Raw genomic sequence first — 23,952 nt, forward strand, 5'->3', positions numbered from 1 at the left:
TTTTGTTTTGTTTTGTTATAGACACCTGCGCTCTTAGAAATAGAGGTGCTAACTAGAACCATATAGGGTTCTTAGGGTTGATCCAGTAGGAGAACCCTTTTTGGTTCGTGGTAGAACCTTTTATTAAGGTACCAAGTGGAATCCTTTCAGAGGGATCTACCTAGAATCCAGCATTAAGGATAATACCCAGAGCCATCTGTGAAAGGTTCAACCCAGAACCCTCTATGAGAGGTTATGCAATGAACCTTTCTATGGTGTAATGGTTTCACCCAGAACCCTCTGTGGATATTTTATTCCGAACCTTTCCACCTTCCAAGGGTGCTAACAAGAACCCAACCAGGAGTTTCTACCAAGAACCCTTTCATATTCCAAAGGTTTCATTGAGAATCCACTTTGGGGATTCTACTGAGAACCCATTTATATTCAGAGGATTTCATCTAGAATCTACTCAGGAGGTTCTATTCAAAACCTGCTTATATTCCAAGTGTTTCATCTTGAACCCACGCATGGGATTCTACTGAGAACCCTTTTGTATTTCCAGAGTTTCATTTAGAGCCCACCCAGAAGGTTATACCAGGAACCCTTTCATATTCCAAGGGTTCCTCTAGAACTCACCCAAGGAACAGAAAACCCTTTTGTATTTTATTGAGAACCCCTTTTATATTCCAAGGGTTTCATCTAGAGCCCATCCAGGATTCTTGCAAGGACCCTGTTTTATTCCAGTGGTTTTAATCTAGACCTGACCCAGGAGGTTCTATCGAAACCCCATTTATTGGTACATTACCCACAGATCTCTCTTCCACCAAAGGTTTTAGTTCTTAATGGATCCTCTTTGTCTTACGAAGAATCAATTCTTCAAAAAAGGGTTCCTCTGAAGCTTTTGGTTCTGGGTAGAACATCTTTTCTCTTTTAGGACCCTTTATTTCTAAGAGTGTGAATGTGTGGTTCTGTGAAACGGGCTTCCAGCTGTGAGACGCAGCTTTTATTGGGTGAATCTACCCAGAAACACTGTGTTCGGTTCCCTGATTGCTGTCAGTGTGATTTTGCTGTAAATACTCTGAGAGTCTGAGAGAGACCCTGAAATAGATCTATTTATAACAGAGAACTTTTATTCCCATTGTTTTGCTCGGGAGGCATTAAATAGCAATAAACATTGCACAGAGTTGACCTCAATAATTTACTCCTCATATCTCTTGTAGCTTTTTTCTTCCATTTTTGTCGTCAGACATGATAACCAAAGCTTTTTTTAATTTTCTCAGCCAAAATCCTCTCCTCTCCTCCCGCGCCTCAACACACTTCTCCTCATCGTTTTTTCACGCTGCCCTTATCTCGACTCCTCTCCCGCCGCTCAAAAGTATTGAAATTCCTGTGGCTTTGACTGCCGGTCCGATCTGCTAAGCCGTTTTTATTGTTCAGACCTTTTTTTTTCTATCATGGGACCGTAGCGGGGGAGCAGGGCTTATCAGCCACTCCTGGAGTGTTGTTTTTAGCCCTGCGGCCGTGTGATGATTAGACCTGTACCAAGGTTAAATATTTTCTGGTTGCAGAAAGTTTTCCGCACTGTGTATCATTCACGAGGGGATTGTTGTTAAAGGTGAGGAGAGTGAAGTGGCCCCACGACATGCGATTACAGTCATACTCAACTTGCTGCCCACGGGCCAAATCTGGCCCCCTGATAGGGTGCCGGGAGGCCCCCCGAAACATTTTCTAAGTTATAAAACTAAAGTGATTCACACTGGGAATTGTTTTTGTACTTTTAGTACACATAAGGTGCCCGAGTGCATAAAGCAGCATCAAAATAGAGCTTGCTTTTTTAAAAAGTGCCAGTAGAGGATCCCTCACAGCTAAGACCCTAATGTCCTTAAGTCCTAGAAATGCCGAAAATCCAAAAAATGTCCTAAAATCCTTGAAAGGACCTAAAGTCCTAGAAACCTTCTAAAATTCAAGAAACATACAAAAATCCCAAAAAATGTTCTTAAGTCCTGGGAATGTTTTAAAGTCCTAGAAATGTCCTAAAATCCTTGAAATACTGTAAAATTCAAGAAATGTCCTAAAATCTGAGAAATGTCTTAAAATCTTGTCTCAAAATTCCCGAAAGTCCCTAAAATCCCAGAAAGGTCCTAAAATTCTAGAAACGCCCTAAAATCTTAAAAATGTCATTAAATCCTAGAAATGTCCTAAAATCCAACAAACAACCTAAAATCTAAAAAACTGAAAGAAATCCTGAAATCCTAGAAAGTTCTTAATGTCCCAGAAATGTCCTAAAATCCGAGAAACATCCTAAAATCCGAGAAACATACTTAAATCCTGGAAATGGCCTAAAATCCCAACAAACATCCTAAAATCTTAAATAATGGCCTAAAACCCTAGAAAGTGCATGTCCTTGAAATGTCCTAAAATCCGAGAAACATCCTAAAGTCTGAAAGAATGTCCTAAAATCACAGACAGTTCTTAATGTCCTTGAAATGTCCTAAAAAAGACCAGAAATCTGAGAAACATCCTAAAATCCTGGAAACATGTTTGGGGCCGCTGTGACTGGCCCCTGGCCTCCTGCAAAAGTGGCCCCTAAGCAAAACAAGTTGAGTATCTCTGTACGATTATCGTCCCTTTTTTGTTGTTTTTAGGTAAATTTGCACGCAGAGAGTTTGGGTCGTATTGATCAAGATTTTTAAAATATTTCAAGCACCTGAAAACAAAAATATTTATAGGTTGCAACAATATTTAAAGTCTTTATAAACTCTTGATATGGAAGTAAAGTTACTGTCCCTTTTCATGTCCCCGCGGTAGATTCCTGAAACGACTGTAACACGTGTGACTTGAATTTTCTTTCATTGCAGTGGTTGAACAAAGACGGAGACATGGGCTGTGTACCTTTAAAGCAATGTGTACATACTGTTTTATAAGTACTGTAAGGCATTTGATGAAATCTATGAGGTTAATAAACCTGAGGTATATTTCTCTACAGAACATCTGTCTCGGTTTGATTTCTGAGGATAACTGTTGCAGTAATTGAAGTTTTCTTTTTCAGAAGTTGTTCATTTCTCGATGTGAGAAATGTTGACAGGACGTGGGCGGATCCTCAGATTCTGTTCTGGTTGTTATAATCCTGTCATTATTAAACTGCGCTTATTTCTTCACTCTGCAGGAAATATGTTTTTTGACTTGAGACTAATTAAAAACTGCGTTGTCTTAAAGGTGTAAAGCACTTTAAAGGGTAGATTCACATTTTTATGCCCCCAGGCAGTATGTTTTTTGGTTGTCCATCCGTCCATTGTCCTACTCTTCTTCATGTGATATCACAAGACGAGATTTTCTTCAAATTTGGCACAAACGTCCACTTGGACTTAAACTGACTGGGATTTGGTGGTCAAGGGTCGAGGTCGTTGTTTTCAAACACAAAGTGATAATATCCTCTTTTATCATGCGCACTAAACTGCTTTACAGCGCCATAGCTGCTGTAAATAACTTAATGATAATTATTGTAATAATACAATAAGTAATGCAAATATAAACATAACTTTAGTATAATCTATACTCTTACAATATATCTTACTATGTATATGTGTGTGAGTGTGTGGGTATGTGTATGTATGTTTATATCTGTAGATATACATGTGTATGTTTATATATACATACACACGTATGTGTGTATATGCATATGTATGTCTTTATATATAAATATATGTATATTACAAATACTGTACTCAGGTCCACCGTAAATTTACATAAGTACTTATTTTCACAGAATATATTTTATATTTTTTATAAATTTTAACCATTTTATGTCTGAGATTGTCGTTTTTACCTGCATATTTTTCTTTTAAGACATATTTAAAGAGGATTTTTGAGGAAGCCTGAGATCTTTACAGACAGAAAGGCTAACAGATGCTCTGAAATCATGCGCAGTATGATTAAATTAGCATTAATTCAGTGAATGTAAAGTGTGTCTAACGGAGGCCCGGAGTGATGAATGGCTTGTTTATATAAAACCTAACAAAGATGGGCGTGACCTTCATGTTTTCTCCTCTTTTATTGGCTGTGAACACACGCTGGCTCCGATTCGCTGGTTTGGATAAGAGGCGGGGCATAAAAACACGAAAACAGTCAGAATCAGGCCCCAAAATGGACGGTGGTTCCCGCTCTGTGGTGTATCTGTAGAGCCAAGATGGCGGCCGCGCGGCTCAGTTGCAGCGTCGGGGGGGACCGGAGGGGGGCGGGGCCGCTGCGGGGCTCGAGTCACATGACCCGCGCGGAGCCAGGCTGACCAATTCCAATATGGTGGCCAGCTTGGCAGGTCTACGGTTCCTGTTGATGATATTGTTGTTGTGCGGGATCAGGTACGGCGCCTGCGGCCAGGACGCTCCGCTGGTTCTGGGCCTGCGGCTGGAGGATCCGGCGGGTCCGGTGTGCATGAAGGGTCGGATCATTTCGGCGCCAGAAGGAGCCACGTTCCGGATCCGTCTCTTCGGGACCGAGCTGAATGGAAGCTGGCCGTGGGTGGCGTTCGCTGTGGCGGCCGGCGGGGCGGCCGGCGGGGCGGTCGGGGATGCGCCGGACCCGTGCGGGCAGGAGTCCAACCGGCACCAGTCCGCCTTCCAGGTGACCGGGGAGTTCGCCCCGGATGAGGAGTACAGCGGGCTGGTAACGGTGGAGGTCCGGAGGAGGAGCATCGCTCCCAGCGGGCAGACCTACCACCACCTGTGCGTGCTGAGCGGCGGGAGGTGGGCTTCAGCGGGCCCGGACAGGCTGCGGGTCGGCACCGATACAGGTCTGCCGGCGGACCACATCCCTCCGTGGGGCCTGGCGGTGCTGGTGGTGGTGCTGCTGCTGGTGTGCGGGCTGCTGAGGACCGTGAACCTCAGCCTGCTGTGGCTGGACCCCGTGGAGCTCTACGTGCTCCACAGCTGCGGCTCCGAGGAGGAGAAGCGGGCCGCCAAGCGCCTGGAGCCGGTCCGGAGGAGGGGGAACTTCCTGGTGAGTGTGCGACAACCGGCCGGGAAACTCACAGGGCTGCAAAATGTACTTTTATTGAAGTTAAAGTAGAAATACTGCAGTTTAGAGATACTCTGGTGCAACTGAAAGTCCTGCATTCAAACGAGCTAAAGAACAAATCAAACAAAAAAACCCAATACAAAATACAAAAAACAACAAACAAAACATGAAAAAAGTACTTTAAAATTACAATACTTTTATAGCAAAATTTGTTATTATAGGTATAGTTTCAGTTAGGTTAAAGTAGCAGTACTGCAGTTTAAAAATACTCTGGTGCAACTACAAGTCCTGCATTCAAATGACCTAAAAAACAAAAAATAAAAAAATAATTTAAAACAACAAAAAACAAAACAAAGAAAAAGTACTTTTAAAACTCAGGTCTTTTTCAACCATAGTGTCAGCTTTTCACCCTCCCAAATCAAAATTAAATAAGTTTAAGTAAGTTTTGATGAATAAATCCTGTAATTTGATAAATTAAATGGCCTCTCACCATGATTGCTGTGAAATTGATTAATATATAACTTTTTTGTCAGCTTTTGTCATGTATTTTGTGCACGAGTGTGTGTGATATTAAAGAGGTCCTTAAGGGTTTTTAAGTAAGTATTATTTTTAAGTAAGGACGCATATGTAGATTTATGTAGATTTATTAGTAAATGAATAATGGAGAGGGGGCAGGATCAGATGAGTTTACACTTCTTCCTGCTTCTTTTCTGTTTATTTTATTTTATTTTTTTTATTCTTTGGCTGGTTTGCATGTTTATGATCTTTGGGGACAAAACAAAAAAATCAATAGAAATACTTAAGTAACTGAGTAAATGTACTTGGTTACTTTTTTACCACTTGAAAGTCACCTGCGGTGAAAATAATGTCCTAAAAAGTCTTTTTGTCCATTGCAGACATGTTCTCTGCTGTTCCTGTCCGCCGTGGGACACTCTGTCCTCGGCGTCCTCCTGTACCGCGCGCTGGGCTCCATCGTCTCCGCCGTCTTCACCAGCGGCTTCCTCATCTTCCTCCTGGCGGAGCTGGCTCCTCACATCCTGTGCTCCGGTTACGGCTTCCAGCTGGCGCCGGGTCTCACCTGGCTGGCCCAGGTCTGTCTGGTGCTCACCTGTCCCCTGTCCTGTCCTCTGGGACTCATCCTGGACCTGGCTCTGCGGAGGGACATCAGCACCTGCGGGATTCGGGAGAGAGCCATGGAGATGATCCGCACAAGCGTCAACGACCCCTACAGGTGAGAAAAGACGCTCGCGTGCTGCATTTAACCCTTTAAAACCTGGAGAGACTTCACTTTTCTCGCGCCGCTTTCAGACACGTTTTTCAAATATTTAAACAAGGGATGATAATTAATTGATTAATCGGTCGTCAAGAATTTAATCGAACATTTGAAAGTTAATCGATTAATCGTCAAAATGCTTTAGTTGTTTGAATAAGCAAAGTTTTTATGTTTAATTTTGGTTTTATTGTATGAAGCACTTTGTGTTACAGTTTTGTTTGTATGGAAATCTGCTGATTGATTTTTTAAATTACGTATGCATAAAGTCATCTTTATTATTTTTTCTGTGTTTGATTATAATGTCCATATTAACCTTTTTGCACATTATTATTATTGTTATTATTATTAATTTTAATGATTTTCAGGCAGTAATTTCTTGCTCATTTTTGGGTTTCTTCTTCTTTTAAAGCTCATTTTCTTCTTCGTGATTTGAAGCAAATCAAGCCAATTTGCTCAGGTTTTTTAATCTATCATATTATATTTTATATTTTAATATTATATGATAGTGGGACCAGGTCATCTTTTTGCAGGTGAGGCAATGAGCAAATTGGTTAGAAAATTGCAGGAATTGCAAGAAACCAGTAGATTTATAAAATTATATTTAAAAAAAGCTAGAGAAAAAATTTTAGGAAAAAAAGAAAAAAGCTAGGACAAAAGCTTTATTATTATTATTATTATTATTATTATTATTATTATTATTATTATGTTACACAATTATTATATTTTTCAAAGTACTTTTCCAAGTCTTATTTGCCTTTTTTAAACCAATTTTCAGTTAATTTTCTTGTTCATTTTTGACTAATTTCCTTTAAATTTCTGTGTTGTTGCTCATTTTATATTTTTGAAAAAATAAAAACAAGCTGTATTGCCCAGATTTCAAAGGGTTAACGGCACTTTGTAAACTCTTTTTTTCCTGTAAATAAATAAAATTTTCCACGTTGTGTCCCGTCACAGTGAGTTTGTGAAGGAGGAGTTCAGCCGCGGGATGCTGCGCAGTAAGACGGTGGAGGACATCCTGACGCCCCTGAAGGACTGCTTCATGCTGCCCAGCTCGGCCGTCCTCGACTTCTCCACCATGTCCGAGATCATGCAGAGCGGATACACCAGGGTGCCCATCTACGAGGAGGAGAGGTGACAGAAAACACGCTTTTTTCACCGTTTTAAAAAGTAGAATTTATGGTAAAGTTGCGATTGTTAAAAAAAGAAAGAAAAAAGTAGATGCACGCTTCCCTCAGCGGAGTGATACGGTTGGTGGGGGTAGTTTGAAAAAGAAAATAGTCCCAACATGAAACTGCTCACAGCGAGGTCTGTGGATTATCTCGAGTAACCGAAACATGATTTCTGGTTTTAGGCCTCATTCCTGCAGCTTTTTTCACCCTCTATAATAAATATTTACTTTTGTGAAGCATATTTTAGTACCTTGAAAAGCACTCGACAAATAAAAAGGTGTTAATATTTTCGAGCAGTTTAAACAGCTGGTTCTTTCTCCTGACTGTGTTTTTATTGCAAAGCAGGAAAGACACAAGAAAACACAACACATAATAATACTAAGAGTATGCAAATAACTGACAGGTAAACCCGGCAAGAAAAACAAAAACTAACCGACAGACAAGAAATAAATAAATATAGCAAATAAATAAATAAACACATAAATTAGTAAATAAAACAATATTAAAAATAAATAAATACAGCAAAAAATATAAACACATAAATTAGTAAATAAAAAATATTAAAAATAAATACATATAGCAAATAAATAAATAAACACATAAATTAGTAAATAAAAATAAATAAATATAGCAAATAAATAAACATATAAATTACTAGATTTTAAAAAATGTAAAAACTGTTGTTTTTTAAAGGAAGGGAAAATGTCCAAAAATATTTTACAGGGTAATAATTTTTCAGGGCATTCCTTTCTTTAAAAAAATGTTTTTCCTTTTGTCCCCATTTTTAAAAAGTTAATTCATTTATTTTTGCTCATTTATAGATATATTTCTTGTACTTTAAACTTTTTTTTTTGCTAACTTGGCAGACAAACAATGAGCAGTTCAATGTTGAAAGTTTCCGTAATGAAAGAAAGAACCTGTTATTGTTTAAACGTCTCTGGAGCGCCTCGGGCTGTGTCGGTTTGACTCTTGATAACTAACAAAAGTAAACACTGACTCAGCGACGTTACTTTCGGTGCCAACACGAGGTGCGCTTACAGCACACGTGTTTTTCTCCACACGTCTGCTCATCAGCCCGCGTTTCATTTCCAGGTCCAACATCATAGAAATCCTGTACGTGAAAGACTTGGCTCTGGTGGATCCGGACGACTGCACCCCCATGACGACCATCACCAAGTTCTACAATCACCCGCTGCACTACGTCTTCAACGACACTAAACTGGACGCCATGCTGGAGGAGTTCAAGAAAGGCGAGTCAGCGCTCACACGCGAAATATTACGGCAGAGGGGAACTTTGCTCTGATGTTTTTGAACATTTTATCTGTTTTTTTGTTTTTAGTGGACTCTAGTCACACAGACACTTCTGCTTTTATATGTGCGGATGTTTAGATATTTGCGTCTGAGATTTTCTGACCACATTAACCAGGTTTTTTTGTTTTGTTTTTAAAAACATTTTCACGTGCTATGGAGCACACTTTATATATTGTTTAGTGAATATATATCCTGAAAAGTGGAAAACATTTAACATTTTTTCCAGAGTGGGTGTTTTCGTTACTGCAGATGAGCGGGCGGTATTTGTTGACATTTTGGGAAATTGAGACAAAAATTTGATTTTTTTTTTCACGAAAATGTACCTTCCAGAAAAAAAATTCTTTTAAAAATTATCATTTTTTAAAAGAAAAAAAGCTAAAAAAAAATTAAAAAATGTTTGTTTGAAAGGCATTTTTTCTTAAAAAAAGAAAAAAAGACAATAAAATAAATACAAAATACTGCCATTTAAAGTTGCATCCCCAGTGCTTCAAAATGATTTGACGTCCCCCTCACTCACTAATAACAAACACTCAGTAAGTTCTATTTAAAAATCCAGCTCTAATCCTGTTCTGAATTTATTATTTGTTAAAATAATATATTTTTTTAAAAAAAGCTATTATATAGTGATGAAAAAGAATCGATAGACCTTCATCAGGTAAAAAAAATGGGTCTTCATATTCAGATTATTGCCAGTAAAAGGACTGTGTGTGGAAATATCCTCACTTATAAAATAAAAAAATAAATAAAATGCAGGATTAATTTCAAAACCTGGTAAAATAAAACCAGAATGGCCAGAAAGGAGTGAAAAAATGTGGGTTTTTTTTGTGATTTTGGTGAATAAACCCTTTAATAAAGAATGATAGAAATGAAATGGAATAAAAAATACTGAAAGGCTTTTTTTTCGGCTCTTTCCTGTCAGGTAACTCTCACATGGCCATCGTCCAGAGGGTGAACAACGAGGGGGAGGGGGATCCGTTCTACGAGGTGCTGGGATTGGTCACTTTAGAGGACGTCATCGAGGAGATCATCAAATCAGAGATCCTGGATGAATCTGACGGCTACTGTGAGTTTTTTCAGAAATAAGGACGCGCGATGATATCCGCACGTCATCCGCACCAGCAGGTGTTCACAGGATTTAAGGGGCAAGTCACAGATTTTAAGACATTTCAAAGGTTTTAGCACGTTTGTGGACGTTTCTGGGATTTTAAGATGTTTCTTGGATTTTAGGACAAATCTATGATTTTAGCATGTTTCCAGGACTTTAGAACGTCTCTTAAATGTAGGATTTTTATAGGATTTTAGGACATTTCTCAGATTTTAGGACGTTTTTAGGACACCTCTACGATTTTAACGTTTAGGACGTTTCTTAAATTTTAGGACATTTCTAGGATTTCAAGATGTTTCCCAGATTTTAGGATGTTTCTCTGATTTTAGGACATTTCTGGTATTGTGAGACATTTATAGTATTTTCGAACATTTCTAGGATTTTAAGATTTATCTGTGGTTTTTGGACTTTTCTTGGATTTTAGCGCATTTCTAGGATTTGTATGTGTGTTTCTTATATTTCAGGACATTTCTAAGGTTTTACAGCATTTCCCAGATTTGAGGACATTTCTAGGATTTTGTCACGTTACTCGGATTGTAGGATGTTTCTTGAATTTCAGGACATTTGTAGGATTTTAGGGTCTTAGTGAGGCCCTCTGTCAGGGCTGTGGGGGATCCTCCACTGGCACTTTTTTTAATCAACAGGCTTTATTTTGATGCTTTTTATGCTCTCTGACACCTTATGGAGACTAAAAGTACAAAACAATTCACAGTGTGAATCTTTATTTTTAAATGAATTCGAAAGTGATGTTTGGAGGCAGATTCAGCTCGCAGGTCGTTAGTCGTGTATTTCATGTCTCTTTCTGCTGGTCGAATACGATGTTACGACAGAAGAGACGCGATGTCAGGGTTCCCAAGGATCCTTAAAAAGTCTTAAAAGTCATTGAATTCAATAATCTAAATAAGGCTTCAATTGCTATTAAAATAAAATGTTATTAATTATTACTAACTAATTTGTTAGGACATGAGACGTAGGATTTTATTTTTTTTTTCCCTGATTATGTATTGTAAAATCTGGAAATAAGTAGTAACTTTTTTTTTTTTGGTTAAATATTTTACTTTGTTCCTCTTCTAACACTCGTCCTGATATGATCCAGGCTGTGAGACTCACATGTAGAGTGAAAAACACAAAATCACCATAAAACCAGCCAAAAACTCCATATATACTTACTGAAGTTGGTAAACAAGTAGATTTTTATTATATAATATATATATATAGTAATTTTTTCTAACACTTGGTATAGATAATCTAACATTTTCACAGGACAATAAATTCCATATTTTATGTTACAATACACATTTGGGCAAAATTGTTCAGTTTTGGTTTTTGTAAAATTGGTCTTAAATCTAATTTTTAAGCTGTAGGAACCCTGAGTGGATATATATTGATAATGGTTATCGGCAGTATGAGTCGGTATATTTCGTTATTTTGGATATCAGCAAGAAATCCAACACTGTGCATCTTAAATTATAAATATTGCTTTAGCGTCTGGTGTGTTTGATTAACCCTTTCCACCTCCTCCTCCTGTAGTGGACAGGAAAGTAAAGCGTCCCCTCCCCCCGCTGGAGATTCCTCTGGAGCCTCGCAGCGTCCACGAGGAGTTTTCTCTCTTCAAGCCTCCTGAAGGAGAACCCAAAATCCGCACCTCACCTCAGCTCCTGCTGGCCACACACCGCTTCCTGTCCAGAGGTGTGTGTGTTTTTATCTGTTAAACTGGATTTACACTCATAATCTCCCGCCACAAAGCTCGATGTGGTCCAGTTTAACGTCTGAGAGGATTATCTTATGTCTTTGAATGCTATTTGATGCTTTTATTTTGTAAAAAGTCCTCTTTACTTGTGCATGATGTTTTTCAATAGTCCGAGCAGAAAGAGACATATGGAAACAAATAAGGGACAAACTGTAGGAACTTTAATGTTAACAGGTACTGAATATTTCAGGCTATAAAAATGATACATTCATTGGATTTTCTACTTTCATTGAGTTTATTTTTTAACTGAGATCAGTCCTGATCATAAATATCAAATATTCAATAATTTTAGCCCTTTAAAGTTGTTTTTAGGTAAAAAAACAAAACAAAACAAAACATGAAAAATGAACTATTCTCAATATACTACATGCTCAGTAGATTATTTTAATAATCAGAGCCTGGGATATGTCAGCGATTGACAACAACATTGATTTTTATGCATTATTATTATTATTTTTGTGCAGTGTCATAAACTCACACTCGTACCGCTCTGCACACAAAATGTGCTTTTCTAAATCAGGCTATAAAAATACTATACATTAATATTATTTTCTACTTCCACTGAGCTCATTTTTTTCAAGAACCCTTTGAAAACTGAGCAAATTAGTTCAATTATTTTGGAAAACAAGGGGGAAAAGACAATGACCAATTTGGCAAAATATATACCACAAATTGTGAGAAATTAGTAAAAAAATTACTTAAAATAGTTTAAAAAAGAGGAGAGGATTATTAGAAAATGTGTGGAAAACAACCCAGAGAAACATATCCAGAAAACTATATTTATAATTACAATATTATTATATTTAAAATTCTGTTTTATTACATACAATGAATACATAGATATTTTTCATTGCTCTTTAGATCATTTTCTTTTTGTTTTTTAGTTTTTGTTGTTACTGTTGTTGTTGTTCCTCAGACTGACTGAATATGTCACAGTTTTAACGTCACACACGTCATAATTATTTTTCTGTTTCATAATTCAGCTGCAGACTAAATGCTCAGGATTGAATCTGGCGACAGTTATTTGGGATCTACTTGCTCAGACAAATTTGACATCACTGTAACCCCCAAAACTGTGACCTTTGACCCCTGCAGAGGTGTCGCACTTCAGCCCGGGACGCGTGTCTGAGAAGATCTTGTTCCACCTGCTCCGTCACCCCAGCGTCAACCAGGAAGTGCACTTCGACCCAAACAACCGGCTGAGCCCGGGTCACTATCTCTACACACGTAACCACCCGGTGGACTACTTCATCCTGCTGCTGCAGGTACGCACGCACGCACGCACGCACGCACGCACGCACGCACGCACGCACGTGTAGATATACAAGAAACAATTTTCAATATCAGTATACAATTTTTATTATCTATTCTTATTTTTATTTATTAATCTTCAATATAAATTATAGACTTATTCATTGTTTTAAATCAGATTGCATGCATACAAAATGTCTGGTATATAAATTAGGACGTGAAATATGAGAACAGAGTGCCAAAAATGAGCTAATTAAAAAGACAATAAAATATTAAAATAATAAAAAAAGAAAAGAAAAATACAACAAAGAACTAAAATGACACAACATAAGCATCAAATTTTAGAAATTATAACCCGTTAGGGACTGTTTGGTGCATTTTACAACCTTTTCATTCCTCATTTTTTGATAATTGTGTGTGTGTGTTGATGCATGTGTCCTAAATGTAGTCCAGATTGTGTATTTGAGTGTAATCAGTGAATTTGCAGCTCAGCTCCTACAATAAGTCTAAAATACACTGTGGAAACTAAATAGTTACATTCAGACTGTTCAGGTCCAAAAATGCTCCATTGAAACCCATTCAAACTGACATTTTTGATCCCACAGCCATCAGAGCAGAAAAACAGGACTTGTATTATTTCTGGGTGTCATTCTGGGCTTTTGACTCTGAATTTGTCATTTTGACTATTTTCCACCTGATGAGGTCATTTTGACCATATTTGGCATATGGAGGAAATACATGCTATTTCCACTAGGTGACCTGTCACAGTCAATGTAGCTGCTGATCACTGACATCGACTGTGATAATAAAAAAATCTGCTTTGCAAAAACCTGGCAATTAAAGGGTTAAAATTCAGAACATTCATGAATTTTTGATATTTATGATTAAGACTGATGTTGGTTAAAAAATCAACTCAAAGAAAGCACAAAATCAAATAAACATATAGCATTTTTTATAGCCAGATTTTAAAAAGCCCATTCTGTGTGCAGAGCGGTATAAGTGTGAATACTTGAACTGCATGAAAAATAATAATAATAATGATTAATGTTGCTGGTATTTATTGACATATCCCAGGCTGTGATAATCAGACAGAAATAATCTATGAGTATATAGTAAATTGTAATTATTTTTTTTTCATCTAAAAATATAGAGGCATCATGGCAAAACCTGGCATTAAAATGGTTTAATCTGAATATTAATGAATATTTGATATTTATGATTAGGACTGATGCTGGTTAAAAAATGTAATCAATGAAAGTAGAAAATAATATTTATGTATAATATTCTTTAAAGCTTGACTTTGAAAAGCACATTTTGTCTGGAGAGCGATACACGTGTGTATTATTACACCCGGTCCTAACGGTTAAATATATTACAATATTATAATTAAATAAGGAAAAAGATCCAGTCGGCTTATACAGATACTCTAATCGCATCACCTAGAAAACTCACTTTTTTTCATTGACTTCATTGAAATATTTGACAGAAAAGATTTCATCCTGAAATATGTTGACGTTAAAGTCTGCATGCGTCCTCTCGGCGTCCTCAGGGTCGTGTGGAGGTGGAGATCGGTAAAGAGGGGCTGAAGTTTGAGAACGGAGCCTTCACATATTACGGCGTTTCTGCTCTGACGCTGCCCTCCTCAGGTGAGAACGAGAATCACAGACATGTTTCCTTCACGTCCACCAAAAACGGATTTTACATGAAGTTTTACTTGTGACTTCAGACAGAAGAAACATCAAGAAACACAGAAAGTCGTCCCAGTGAGATTTAACTGTCAGTAATATTGTTGATTTACGAGAGTTTTTTTGAAGTTTTTTTTTTGATACCTTGAGAATTAAGAAAAAAAAGTTTTATTATTTTTAGATAAAAGTTGTAATTTCATTAAAATTAAGCCGTAGTATTACAATAAAAGGAGTTGTAATTTTATTCGAATAAATTTGCGTTATTATAAGCATAAAGTCATAGTTTTTCCAGAAAAAAATCGTCATTTTATGAGAATAAACTCGTAATATTACAAGAATACTGTCATAGTTTTACTGGGAAAAAAGTTGTTATTTTGTGTGAATAAACCCACAATATTACAAGAATAAAGTCATAGTTTTTCCAGAAAAAAGTCAGAATTTTATGAGAATAAATTTGCAATAATTCAATAAAGTTGTAGCTTTACCAGCAAAAAGTAGTAATATTGTGAGAATAAACATATAATATTATGAGAATAACGTTGTAGTTTTAGGAGAAAAAAAGTCTCAATTTTGAGAATAAACTCGTAATATTCTGAGAAAAAAGTTATTTTTTGAGAAAGGGGATTATATATTACCTAAATAAACCAGCAAACTATAAAACAGGCCAGAGCACAGGCAGTCTCCGTGGTAACCACTGTCCCCGGCAGCATGACAGTACCTGCTGACTGTGTGATGTTATTAAAGTAGTTCCTTATGATCATCTCATTAATTGTTTTGGCACTTTTCACAGTTATATAGGTCAATGCCATTTACAATATTAAAGAAATAATTAAATATGTTATTGTGAGGTTTGATCGTTTATTGTGCAGTTACACGCATACAGTTATTTTAAAAAACGATGATGCAGCTTTGTTTACGTAATTGAGGTTCATGTGAGTCGACACATGGCTATAAAAAGAGGACAGCATCATGAGTGGAGGTGGCAGGATTGCATTTATTGTGCTGACTGTATTTATTGTGCTGACTGTATTTATGTGTGTGTGTGTGTGTGTGTGTGTGTGTGTGTGTGTGTGTGTGTGTGTGTGTGTGTGTGTGTGTGTGTGTGTGTGTGTTTGTGTGCAGTGCACCAGTCTCCAGTGTCGACCCAGCGTCACTCTCCCAGGGATCCCTTTGAGTCAGCAGACGCCACAAGCCCGTCCAGTTATTGTCCCGACTACACCGTCCGAGCGCTCACCGACCTGCAGCTCATACGGGTATGTGTGTGTGCGTGTGTATGTGTGTGTGTATATATATATATCTCACAACCTTAAAATTATTAGGTTTAGCAGCATTCTGAGCAGTTTTGAGACATTAATGTTAAAGGTTTTTCCATCAAAATAGCAAAAATCCAAGAAACCTTTTTGTTTTCTAAATAAAAAGTAAAAAAATGCAGATAATTTTACAGAGACAACTCACATAACATCGATAAGTTGTCACCGAATAACAATAAACAAATTAATTTTGACAAAAATGTCAGACAGAACCTCATAATTCAAAGGTGACTGTCTATTTATCGAAGATGTCAAATATACAAACAATGTCAAAAGACAGAAAAGAACGCATTTTTAAAAAGTAAACATTAAAAAACATTAAAAATGACTAAATAATAATAATAATAATTATAATAATAATAATTAAGAATAATGATGAATGAATATATTGTAACACAAAATAAAAATAATAAAAATACATTAATACAATTAATAATAATAATAATGTTAACAAGAAAAAATAAGTTATAATGACAATATCAACAACAACAATACCAATAATAAAAATTGTGAGAGAAGACACCTCACTAAATATTTTTAAAAGAAAACTAAAAATGTATTTCTTCACTTTACCCTTTAACTAGCTCTAACTTGGCTGCTTTGCACTTGCGTACCGCTGCACATCTTTAAGATGTTGTATTTTTCTTGATTTTATGCATTTTATGTACTCTATTTTTATGCTTATTTTATGAATAGTGGTTTAAACAGTATATAAACAGTGGTTTCTATTTTATTTATTTTATTTTCCATTTCTTGTTGTTATGTTTTATCCTTGTTTTATCTTACTTTTACTAGTGGTTTCAAGTGGATTTTATCCATTTGAAGATGCATTCTATGTATTTTATTCAGATTTTATTTCATTTTTAGATGCAGTTTTTATTATGTCTTTTTGTCTTTTGATGTAAAGCACTTGGTGATTTAATTCTTTGTTTGTAAAACACATTGGGCTGCATTTCTTGTATAAAAGGTGCTATACAAATAAAGTTTATTATTATTATTATTATCATTATTATTATTATTATTATACTGTCCAATCTGCATGTATGTATGACAGTATTCACTAGTCAAAATAGCGCCACCTACCGGCAACAGGACCTAAAAAAGAAAATTTTAATTTACGTGATATTTTCCTGGTTTGGGCACATGGAATTTGACCTTCAGTGCCATCTAGTGGGCATTGGAAGTACTACATCATGTGAAATATCTGGCTCCAGGGTCCAAACTCTCTGCGTGCATTATCCGACTTTCACAGAAATAGCCGGAGTTCACCAGTACCCCGACATACGAGGGGGGTGCCACGGCCCTTTCATCGCTGCTTGCAGCTTTAATTGAGGTTTGGAATTCATGAGGTTGAGACTTTGATCCTTATCCATGACCGGAGAGCTAAATTCAAAGTAAAACACAGGTTGAAGTGTCAGATGCATTGATTCGGTCTGTTAAAACACTTACTCACAAACCGTGAGATTGCAATATCAGCGTAAAGGTGGTTTGGCTCAGTGGGCAAATTAGGCGGTTGGTGGTTCAAGTCTCATCTGTGACAGGTGCTAAGACAGCAGCCTTAGGTAGGTATCAGGAGGTTTGGCTTAGTGGGTAAATCATACGGTTAGTGTGCCAGAGATTGGTGCTTCGAGTCTTGTCTGAGCCAAGTGACTTTTATAAACTGCTGTCTTAGCACAGAGCTAAAGCGAACGTCGAAAAGGTGAAGTATCCAGAGGTTTAGCTCAGTGGGAAAATCAGGCAGTTAGTGTGCCAGAGGTTGGTGGTTCAAGTCTTGTCTGGAATGGATGACTTTTGAAAATTGAGTCCAAAGCTAAGAGCTAAAAGCAACGCCGGAAACTTACAAAGTGCCAGGAGGTTTGGCTCAGTGGGTAAATCAGGTGGTTAGTTTACCTGAGGTTGGTGGTTCAAGTCTTGTCTGGAATTAGTGAGTTTTGAAGACTAACTTCAAAGCACAGAGCTAAAGGCAACGTCAAAAACATGTTGAGTATCCAGAGGTTTAGCTCAGTGGGAAAATCAGGCACTTCGTGTGTCGGAGGTTGGTGGTTCAAGTCTTGTCTTAGCCAAGTGACTTTTACAAACTGCTGTCTTAGCACAGAGTGAAAGAGAACATCGAAAACATGTGCAGTATCAGGATGTTTAGCTCAGTGGGTGAATCAGGCACTTAGTGTGTCTGAGGTTGGTGGTTCAAGTCTTGCTTGCAATGAGTGACTTTTGAAGACTAACTTCAAAGCCCAGAGGTAAAGGCAGCATCGAAAACATGAAGTATCCACAGGTTTAGCCCAGTGGGAAAGTCAGGCGGTTAGTGTGCCAGAGGTTGGTGGTTCAAGTTTTGAATGGATGACTTTTGAAGATTGAGTCCAAAGCTAAGAGCTAAAAGCAACGCCTGAAACTTACAAAGTGCCTGGAGGTTTGGCTCAGTGGCTAAATCATGTGGTTAGTGTGTTTGAGGTTGGTGGTTCAAGTCTTATCTGGAATGGATGACTTTTGACGATTAAGTCCAAAGCACAGAGCTAAAGGCAACATCGAAAACATGTTGAGTATCCAGAGGTTTAGCTCAGTGGGAAAATCAGGCGGTTAGTGTGCTGGAGGTTGAAGGTTCAAGTCTTGTCTGGGACATGTGAATTTTGAAGACAAAACACAGAGTTTAAGACAACATTGAATACATGAAGTTGGGTTGAGAGACAGGAAGGACAGTCAAGAGTTAGGAAGTTGGGGGAAAGACAAGAAGTTAGGTTAAGAGACAGAGAAGTTCGTCAAGTTACAAGCAGTTGGGTTGTGAGACAGGAAGGACAGTCAAGAGACAGGAAGTTGAGGTGACAAACAGGAAGTTGGGTTGAAAGACAGGAAAGTTAGTCAAGTTACAACAACTTAAGTTGAGACGAGAAGTTGAGTGAAAGTAGAGGATGAGAGTATAAGAGGTAAAAATAGGAAAATTACCAGGTTAAATAGAAGGGTCAGAAAGTAGAAAACAAGGGACTAGAATAAGACACTTTAGACACTGATTGTGATATTGCAGAACAAATTAAGGCACGTAAAGTTGAGTGATATATTGTTTTGGCTGATAAATCAGGTGAAGTTGTCCAGAAACGGGTAAAACCAGTATCGGCAGATGCGTCTGTCGAAAGCAAGAAATATCAGCCTGATTCATATATCAGTGGAGTTTTCGACAGACGTCACTGCTGATACTGAATTTTCCATTTCAACACTGTATGACCCTTATATCAGCAGAGTCAACAGATATTAGCCGATATTTTATTTTTTATGCCATAAAATATAATTTGACTGTAGATTCATACAGTTTAGACACTGATTGTGATATTGCAGAACAAATAAAGGTACGTAAAGTTGACTGATATATCGTTTTGGCTGATAAATTGGCGTAGGTGTCCCGAAACAGGTAAAACCAGTATTGGCAGATGCGTCTGTCAAAATCAAGGAATATCGGGAAAGAAATGTCAAAGTAAAATCTAATGTAATGTAATGTAATTTAGAAACTCCATCCATCCATCCATTTTCTTCCGCTTATCCGGGGTCGGGTCGTGGGGGCAGCAGCCTAAGCAGGGAAACCCAGACTTCCTCTCCCCGCCACTTCGTCCAGCTCTTCCGGGGACCCATATGCGTTCCCAGGCCAGCTGTGAGACGTAGTCTCTCCAGCGTGTCCTGGGTCTTCCCCGGGGCCTCCTACCGGTGGGACATGCCCTGAACACCTCACCAGGAGGCGCCTTGAGGCATCCCTAATTAGATGCCCAAGCCACCTCATCTGGCTCTTCTCAATGCGGAGGAGCAGCGGCTTTCACTCCGAGCTCCTCCCGGATGACCGAGCTTCTCACCCTATCTCTAAGGGAGAGCCCAGCCACCCCACGGAGGAAACTCATTTCGCCGCTTGTACCGCTGATCTAGTTCTTTCGGTCACTACCCAAAGCTCATGACCATAGGTGAGGGTGGGAACGAAGATCGACTGGTAAATCGAGAGCTTTGCCTTTCGGCTCAGCTCCCTCTTCACCAAGACAGACCGGTGCAGAGTCTGCATTACTGCAGACGCTGCACCAATCCGCCTGTCGATCTCCCGTTCCATCCTTCCCTCACTCGTGAACAAGACCCCGAGGTACTTAAACTCCTCCACTTGGGGCAGGACTTCATCCCCGATCCGGAGGGGGCACGCCACCCTTTTCCGGCCGAGAACCATGGTCTCGGATTTGGAGGTGCTGATTCTCATTCCAGCCGCTTCACACTCGGCTGCGAACCGATCCAGTGAGAGCTGAAGGTCGCGGTCCCGATGAAGCCAACAGGACCACATCGCCTGCAAAGAGCAGAGACCTAATCCTGAGGTCACCAAACCGACCCCTCAACACCCTGGTTGCGCTTAGAAATTCTGTCCATAAAAGTTATGAACAGAATCGGCGACAAAGGGCAGCCCTGGCAGAGTTCAACCTCACCGAAACGAAGTTCGACTTACTGCCGGCAATGCGGACTAAGCTCCGGCACCGGTCATACAGGGAACGGACAGCCCATATCAGGGAGTCCGAAACCCCATATTCCCGGAGAACCCCCCACAGGACTCCCCGAGGGACACGGTCGAATGCCTTCTCCAAGTCCACAAAGCACATGTGGACTGGTTGGGCAAACTCCCAAGCACCCTCAAGGAACCTGCAAAGGGTCCAGAGCTGGTCCACAGTTTCACGACCGGGGCGAAAACCGCATTGCTCCTCCTGAATCCGGTGTTCGACTATCCGGCGGACCCTCCTCTCTAGTACCCCCGAATAGACCTTACCAGGGAGGCTGAGGAGTGTGATCCCCCTGTAGTTGGAACACATCCTCCGGTCCCCCTTCTTGAAAAGAGGGACCACCACCCCAGTCCGCCAGTCCAAGGGCACTGCCCCCGATGTCCACGCAATGTTGCAGAGTCGTGTCAGCCACGACAGCCCCACAACATCCAGGGCCTTGAGGAACTCCGGGCGGACCTCGTCCACCCCCGGGGCCCTGCCACCGAGGAGCTTTTTGACCACCTAATTTAGAAACTGTGATGTAAAAACACATTTTTCCATTAGAGAGTACTGACATGTTTTAATATTCAAGTGTATGGTATTTTGTTTGTTTGTGACACAATTTTTTCCTGAATTTTCATATGCTGAATAGTGAATTTCCCTGCCAAGAACTCGGCCAGACTCATATACCAGTCAAGTTTTCAACAAATGTCACTGGCGATACTGAATTTCCCATTTCAATGCCATGTAGCCCTTGTATATGTATAATTTTTGCCAATTCTAGCATTATCCATTAAATTTCAGTCATGGATTTTAAGCTATTGCATGTCTGTTGCACACATGAGGCTTGAACCACCAACCCTGGAGACTCCAACCAGTGGTCTTATCCCCTGAGCCACACTTCAGTTACTTACACTATTTTGGACGTTCCCTTTACCCTTAACATTTGGACGACACCTACTAAAAGTCACCTGTCCTGAGAAAGGCTCGAACTCACAACCTCAGAGACACCAACCACCCGTTTAACCAACTGAGCTAACCCTCCAGACCATTACCTGCGTTTTCAGTTGCAGTTGAGACTCTTCTCTGGGAAGTGGCCTGTAAAACTTACCTGTCCTGGAAAAGGTTCAAACTCAACAGTGCAAATAGGTTTTTTGTTTTAATATTAACATGAAAGTACTAAACCATGTGAAAAATCTCAGCCCAGGGTCAAAACTCTCTGCGTGCATTATCCGACTTTCACAGAAAAGAACAACCGCTTTAGCTGGAGTTCACCAGTACCCCGACATACGAAGGGGTGTGAGGGTCCTTTCATCGCTGCTTGCAGCTTTAATTATTATTGTTGTTGTTATTATTATCATTCATTCATTTTTATTATTCTTTAATTCAATTTACTTCTTCTACAGTGTGCTCTTTTGTCTTTTTGTTAATATAGAAAGAAAGCAAAAAAAACCCACTTTGTTAAAAATATGCCTTTTATTATAAAACTTTATTTTTTATTCTTTTCAGGTGACACGTCTGCAGTACCTGAACGCTCTCATGGCATCGCGGGTCGGTCAGAGTCCAGATCCTCCTGAGATTAAGATCCTGCCCAACAGTCAGACCAAGCTGCTCAACGACAGAAACACCACACAACAAGGTACGTGTCCTCTCACCGCTGCCTCACCTCCAGAGTCTGCTGCACCGCGGAGCTCAAAACTAACATTTACCACTGATAAATACAAACGTCTTTGTAGTCTTCTTACTGCACTGTCCTGTTTGCTTTCAGCTGAACTAAAATACTTTTTTTTCTCTGTTCTTTCCCTCCTTGCTTGCACGCCTCCATGTCGTCTTCTCTCTTCTCTGGCCCGTCCAGAGTTCCCCGTGAACTTTTCATTCTTTGATACCATTGAGAACTACTGTTAGTATTTCTTTTGCATGAGGTAAATGACATGCTGCCTGTCCACCCGGCACACCCAGTCTCACACGCTCCAATGTGTCCTGTGGTGTACATGTTGGAGGCATCAGGGCACTGAGGGAGAAATATGTGTTTTCAAGTTTATTTCAGTTTCAGTATCAAAGTAATCCAGTGATAGTTGTCCGTACATCAATGGGCACACTGTAAAAAGAAATAGAAAAGTAGGTAATTAGTTGCAGAAGTCCTGAATGGCAAGCAGGCTTTTTTCTGGTGATCATTTTTAATCATTTTAAAATTTCCCCATCTGTGAAAACAGGCTATTTTTAAAAAGTTTTTTTTTTACATCAGGAAAATTTTTTTTACATCTCTGAAACCAGGTGTCATAAAAAATACTTTTTTCCCCCCAGGATTATCTTTTAAATTTTTTTATTAATCTGTGAAAACAAGTGTCTTTTTTATTTGGCCACTAGGGTGCAGCATTACTCCTGGTTCTAATGTGGCTTTAATGGATTCCTGATTTCCTCTAAATGAGTTTCATTTTCCATATTCACATTGCATAGAGAATTATTTTGTGAATCTCACAATGAAAAAAAAAATTACTGTTCTTTCAAAGTAATCTTATATATACATATATGTATTTATATATATATATATATATCCATCTATACAGTCATATCTATCTAAATGTTTCCACAAAATGATCCAAAAAAATCTTGCTTGCCTTTTAGGACTTTACACCAGATTTAGGGTAAGCAAATGCATTGTAGTACATTAAGGTGTTTTAATATGTTTTTTTGCGTAAGCCCCTTAAAATTAGATAGATAGATAGATAGATAGATAGATATACTTTATTGATCTCAAAACTGAGAAATTGGGGTAGAAAATTACAAAATAACATCTGACATACGACTTAATTATTATCTTAAAGGGTAATTAATTTTTCAAGATGCAAACGTCACAGTTTCAGCCCAAATGTCGGGTAAAAATCAATTAATAAACAAGGTTTTAATGGATTATCTGCTCATATTAGGTAGTTTCAAAAGGTTGCCTCTTTTAAGGTATAAATTAAAGAAAGGCTTTTTGTTATTGGGTCAATTTTAAGGGTGTGTTACCTCTTATAGAAGTCCCTTTAAATGTGCAGATAATCCATTAAAAATTCCTTAATATGTTGTAATCCAATAGTTATTTCCCTAAAATACCGTTAGGAATAACCTTTTTTAAAATCAAAGTTATGCAAACAGGATAAAATAGTGCATTTGTGGAAGCAGTATTGTGTAAATGAAATTAAGCCAAAATAAACTACAGAGTGTGTGTTTACAGTAATGAAGGAAAATGTGGCTCAGCGAGGATCATTGTGTTGTTGGGACGGAAGTAACTCATCAGCAGTTTAAAGTTACACTTCCTCGTCAAAAACAGATCAGAAACTGAGTGTACAATGACTGCAGAGCAGAAATTAGGTCAGTATCAGAGCACAAAACCTCCAATATGTTCATGTGAAACAACGCAGATGTAAAGCCAAAGTTTGTCTCTTAAAATTGTGTTTGTTAAACACTGCTTGAATACAAAAATATCAAATAAAAATCTTTATTAGATCAATTAATAGAAAAAAAACACTGTCATCTAATCACATGAATAGAGTCTCTGTTTGAAAGCTGAATTTTTAGTAATTAGAATTTTTTTTTAAATGTCACTGGAGTTTTGAATTAGTTTTAATACTTCTAAAGC

At 38.5% G+C, this 23,952-nt stretch overlaps 1 protein-coding gene and 1 long non-coding RNA gene across 6 annotated transcripts in view; one reads left to right on the forward strand and one right to left on the reverse strand.

Annotated features, from left to right (window-relative positions):
* Window positions 1–4,240: 4,240 nt before the first annotated feature.
* The window catches only part of cnnm3 (cyclin and CBS domain divalent metal cation transport mediator 3), a 30,124-nt gene continuing 10,412 nt past the window's right edge, over window positions 4,241–23,952 (forward strand). For 2 of the 4 annotated variants that reach the window (XM_088071406.1, XM_042509028.2), the window contains exons 1-10: window positions 4,242–4,974; window positions 5,889–6,223; window positions 7,220–7,396; window positions 8,527–8,684; window positions 9,665–9,808; window positions 11,381–11,539; window positions 12,696–12,865; window positions 14,401–14,497; window positions 15,659–15,789; window positions 21,840–21,969. In XM_088071406.1, the coding sequence (XP_087927532.1) occupies window positions 4,276–4,974; window positions 5,889–6,223; window positions 7,220–7,396; window positions 8,527–8,684; window positions 9,665–9,808; window positions 11,381–11,539; window positions 12,696–12,865; window positions 14,401–14,497; window positions 15,659–15,789; window positions 21,840–21,969 (2,200 nt within the window). In that variant the 5' untranslated portion in view covers window positions 4,242–4,275. Of the gene's footprint in view, window positions 4,975–5,888; window positions 6,224–7,219; window positions 7,397–8,526; window positions 8,685–9,664; window positions 9,809–11,380; window positions 11,540–12,695; window positions 12,866–14,400; window positions 14,498–15,658; window positions 15,790–21,839; window positions 21,970–22,185; window positions 22,253–23,952 lie in introns of all 4 variants that reach the window. The other 2 variants (XM_088071407.1, XM_088071408.1) reach the window with 2 other exon arrangements.
* Window positions 22,012–23,952, reverse strand: part of LOC121959619 (uncharacterized) — a 64,622-nt gene continuing 62,681 nt past the window's right edge. For both annotated transcript variants that reach the window (XR_015775244.1, XR_006106936.2), the window contains one exon: window positions 22,012–22,428. This is a non-coding gene — a long non-coding RNA (uncharacterized LOC121959619). The remainder of the gene's footprint in view (window positions 22,429–23,952) is intronic.

Source organism: Plectropomus leopardus, chromosome 20 (assembly GCF_026936395.1).
Source record: "Plectropomus leopardus strain MGB_pleo_1.0 chromosome 20, ASM2693639v1, whole genome shotgun sequence".
Lineage (NCBI taxonomy): Eukaryota > Metazoa > Chordata > Actinopteri > Perciformes > Serranidae > Plectropomus > Plectropomus leopardus.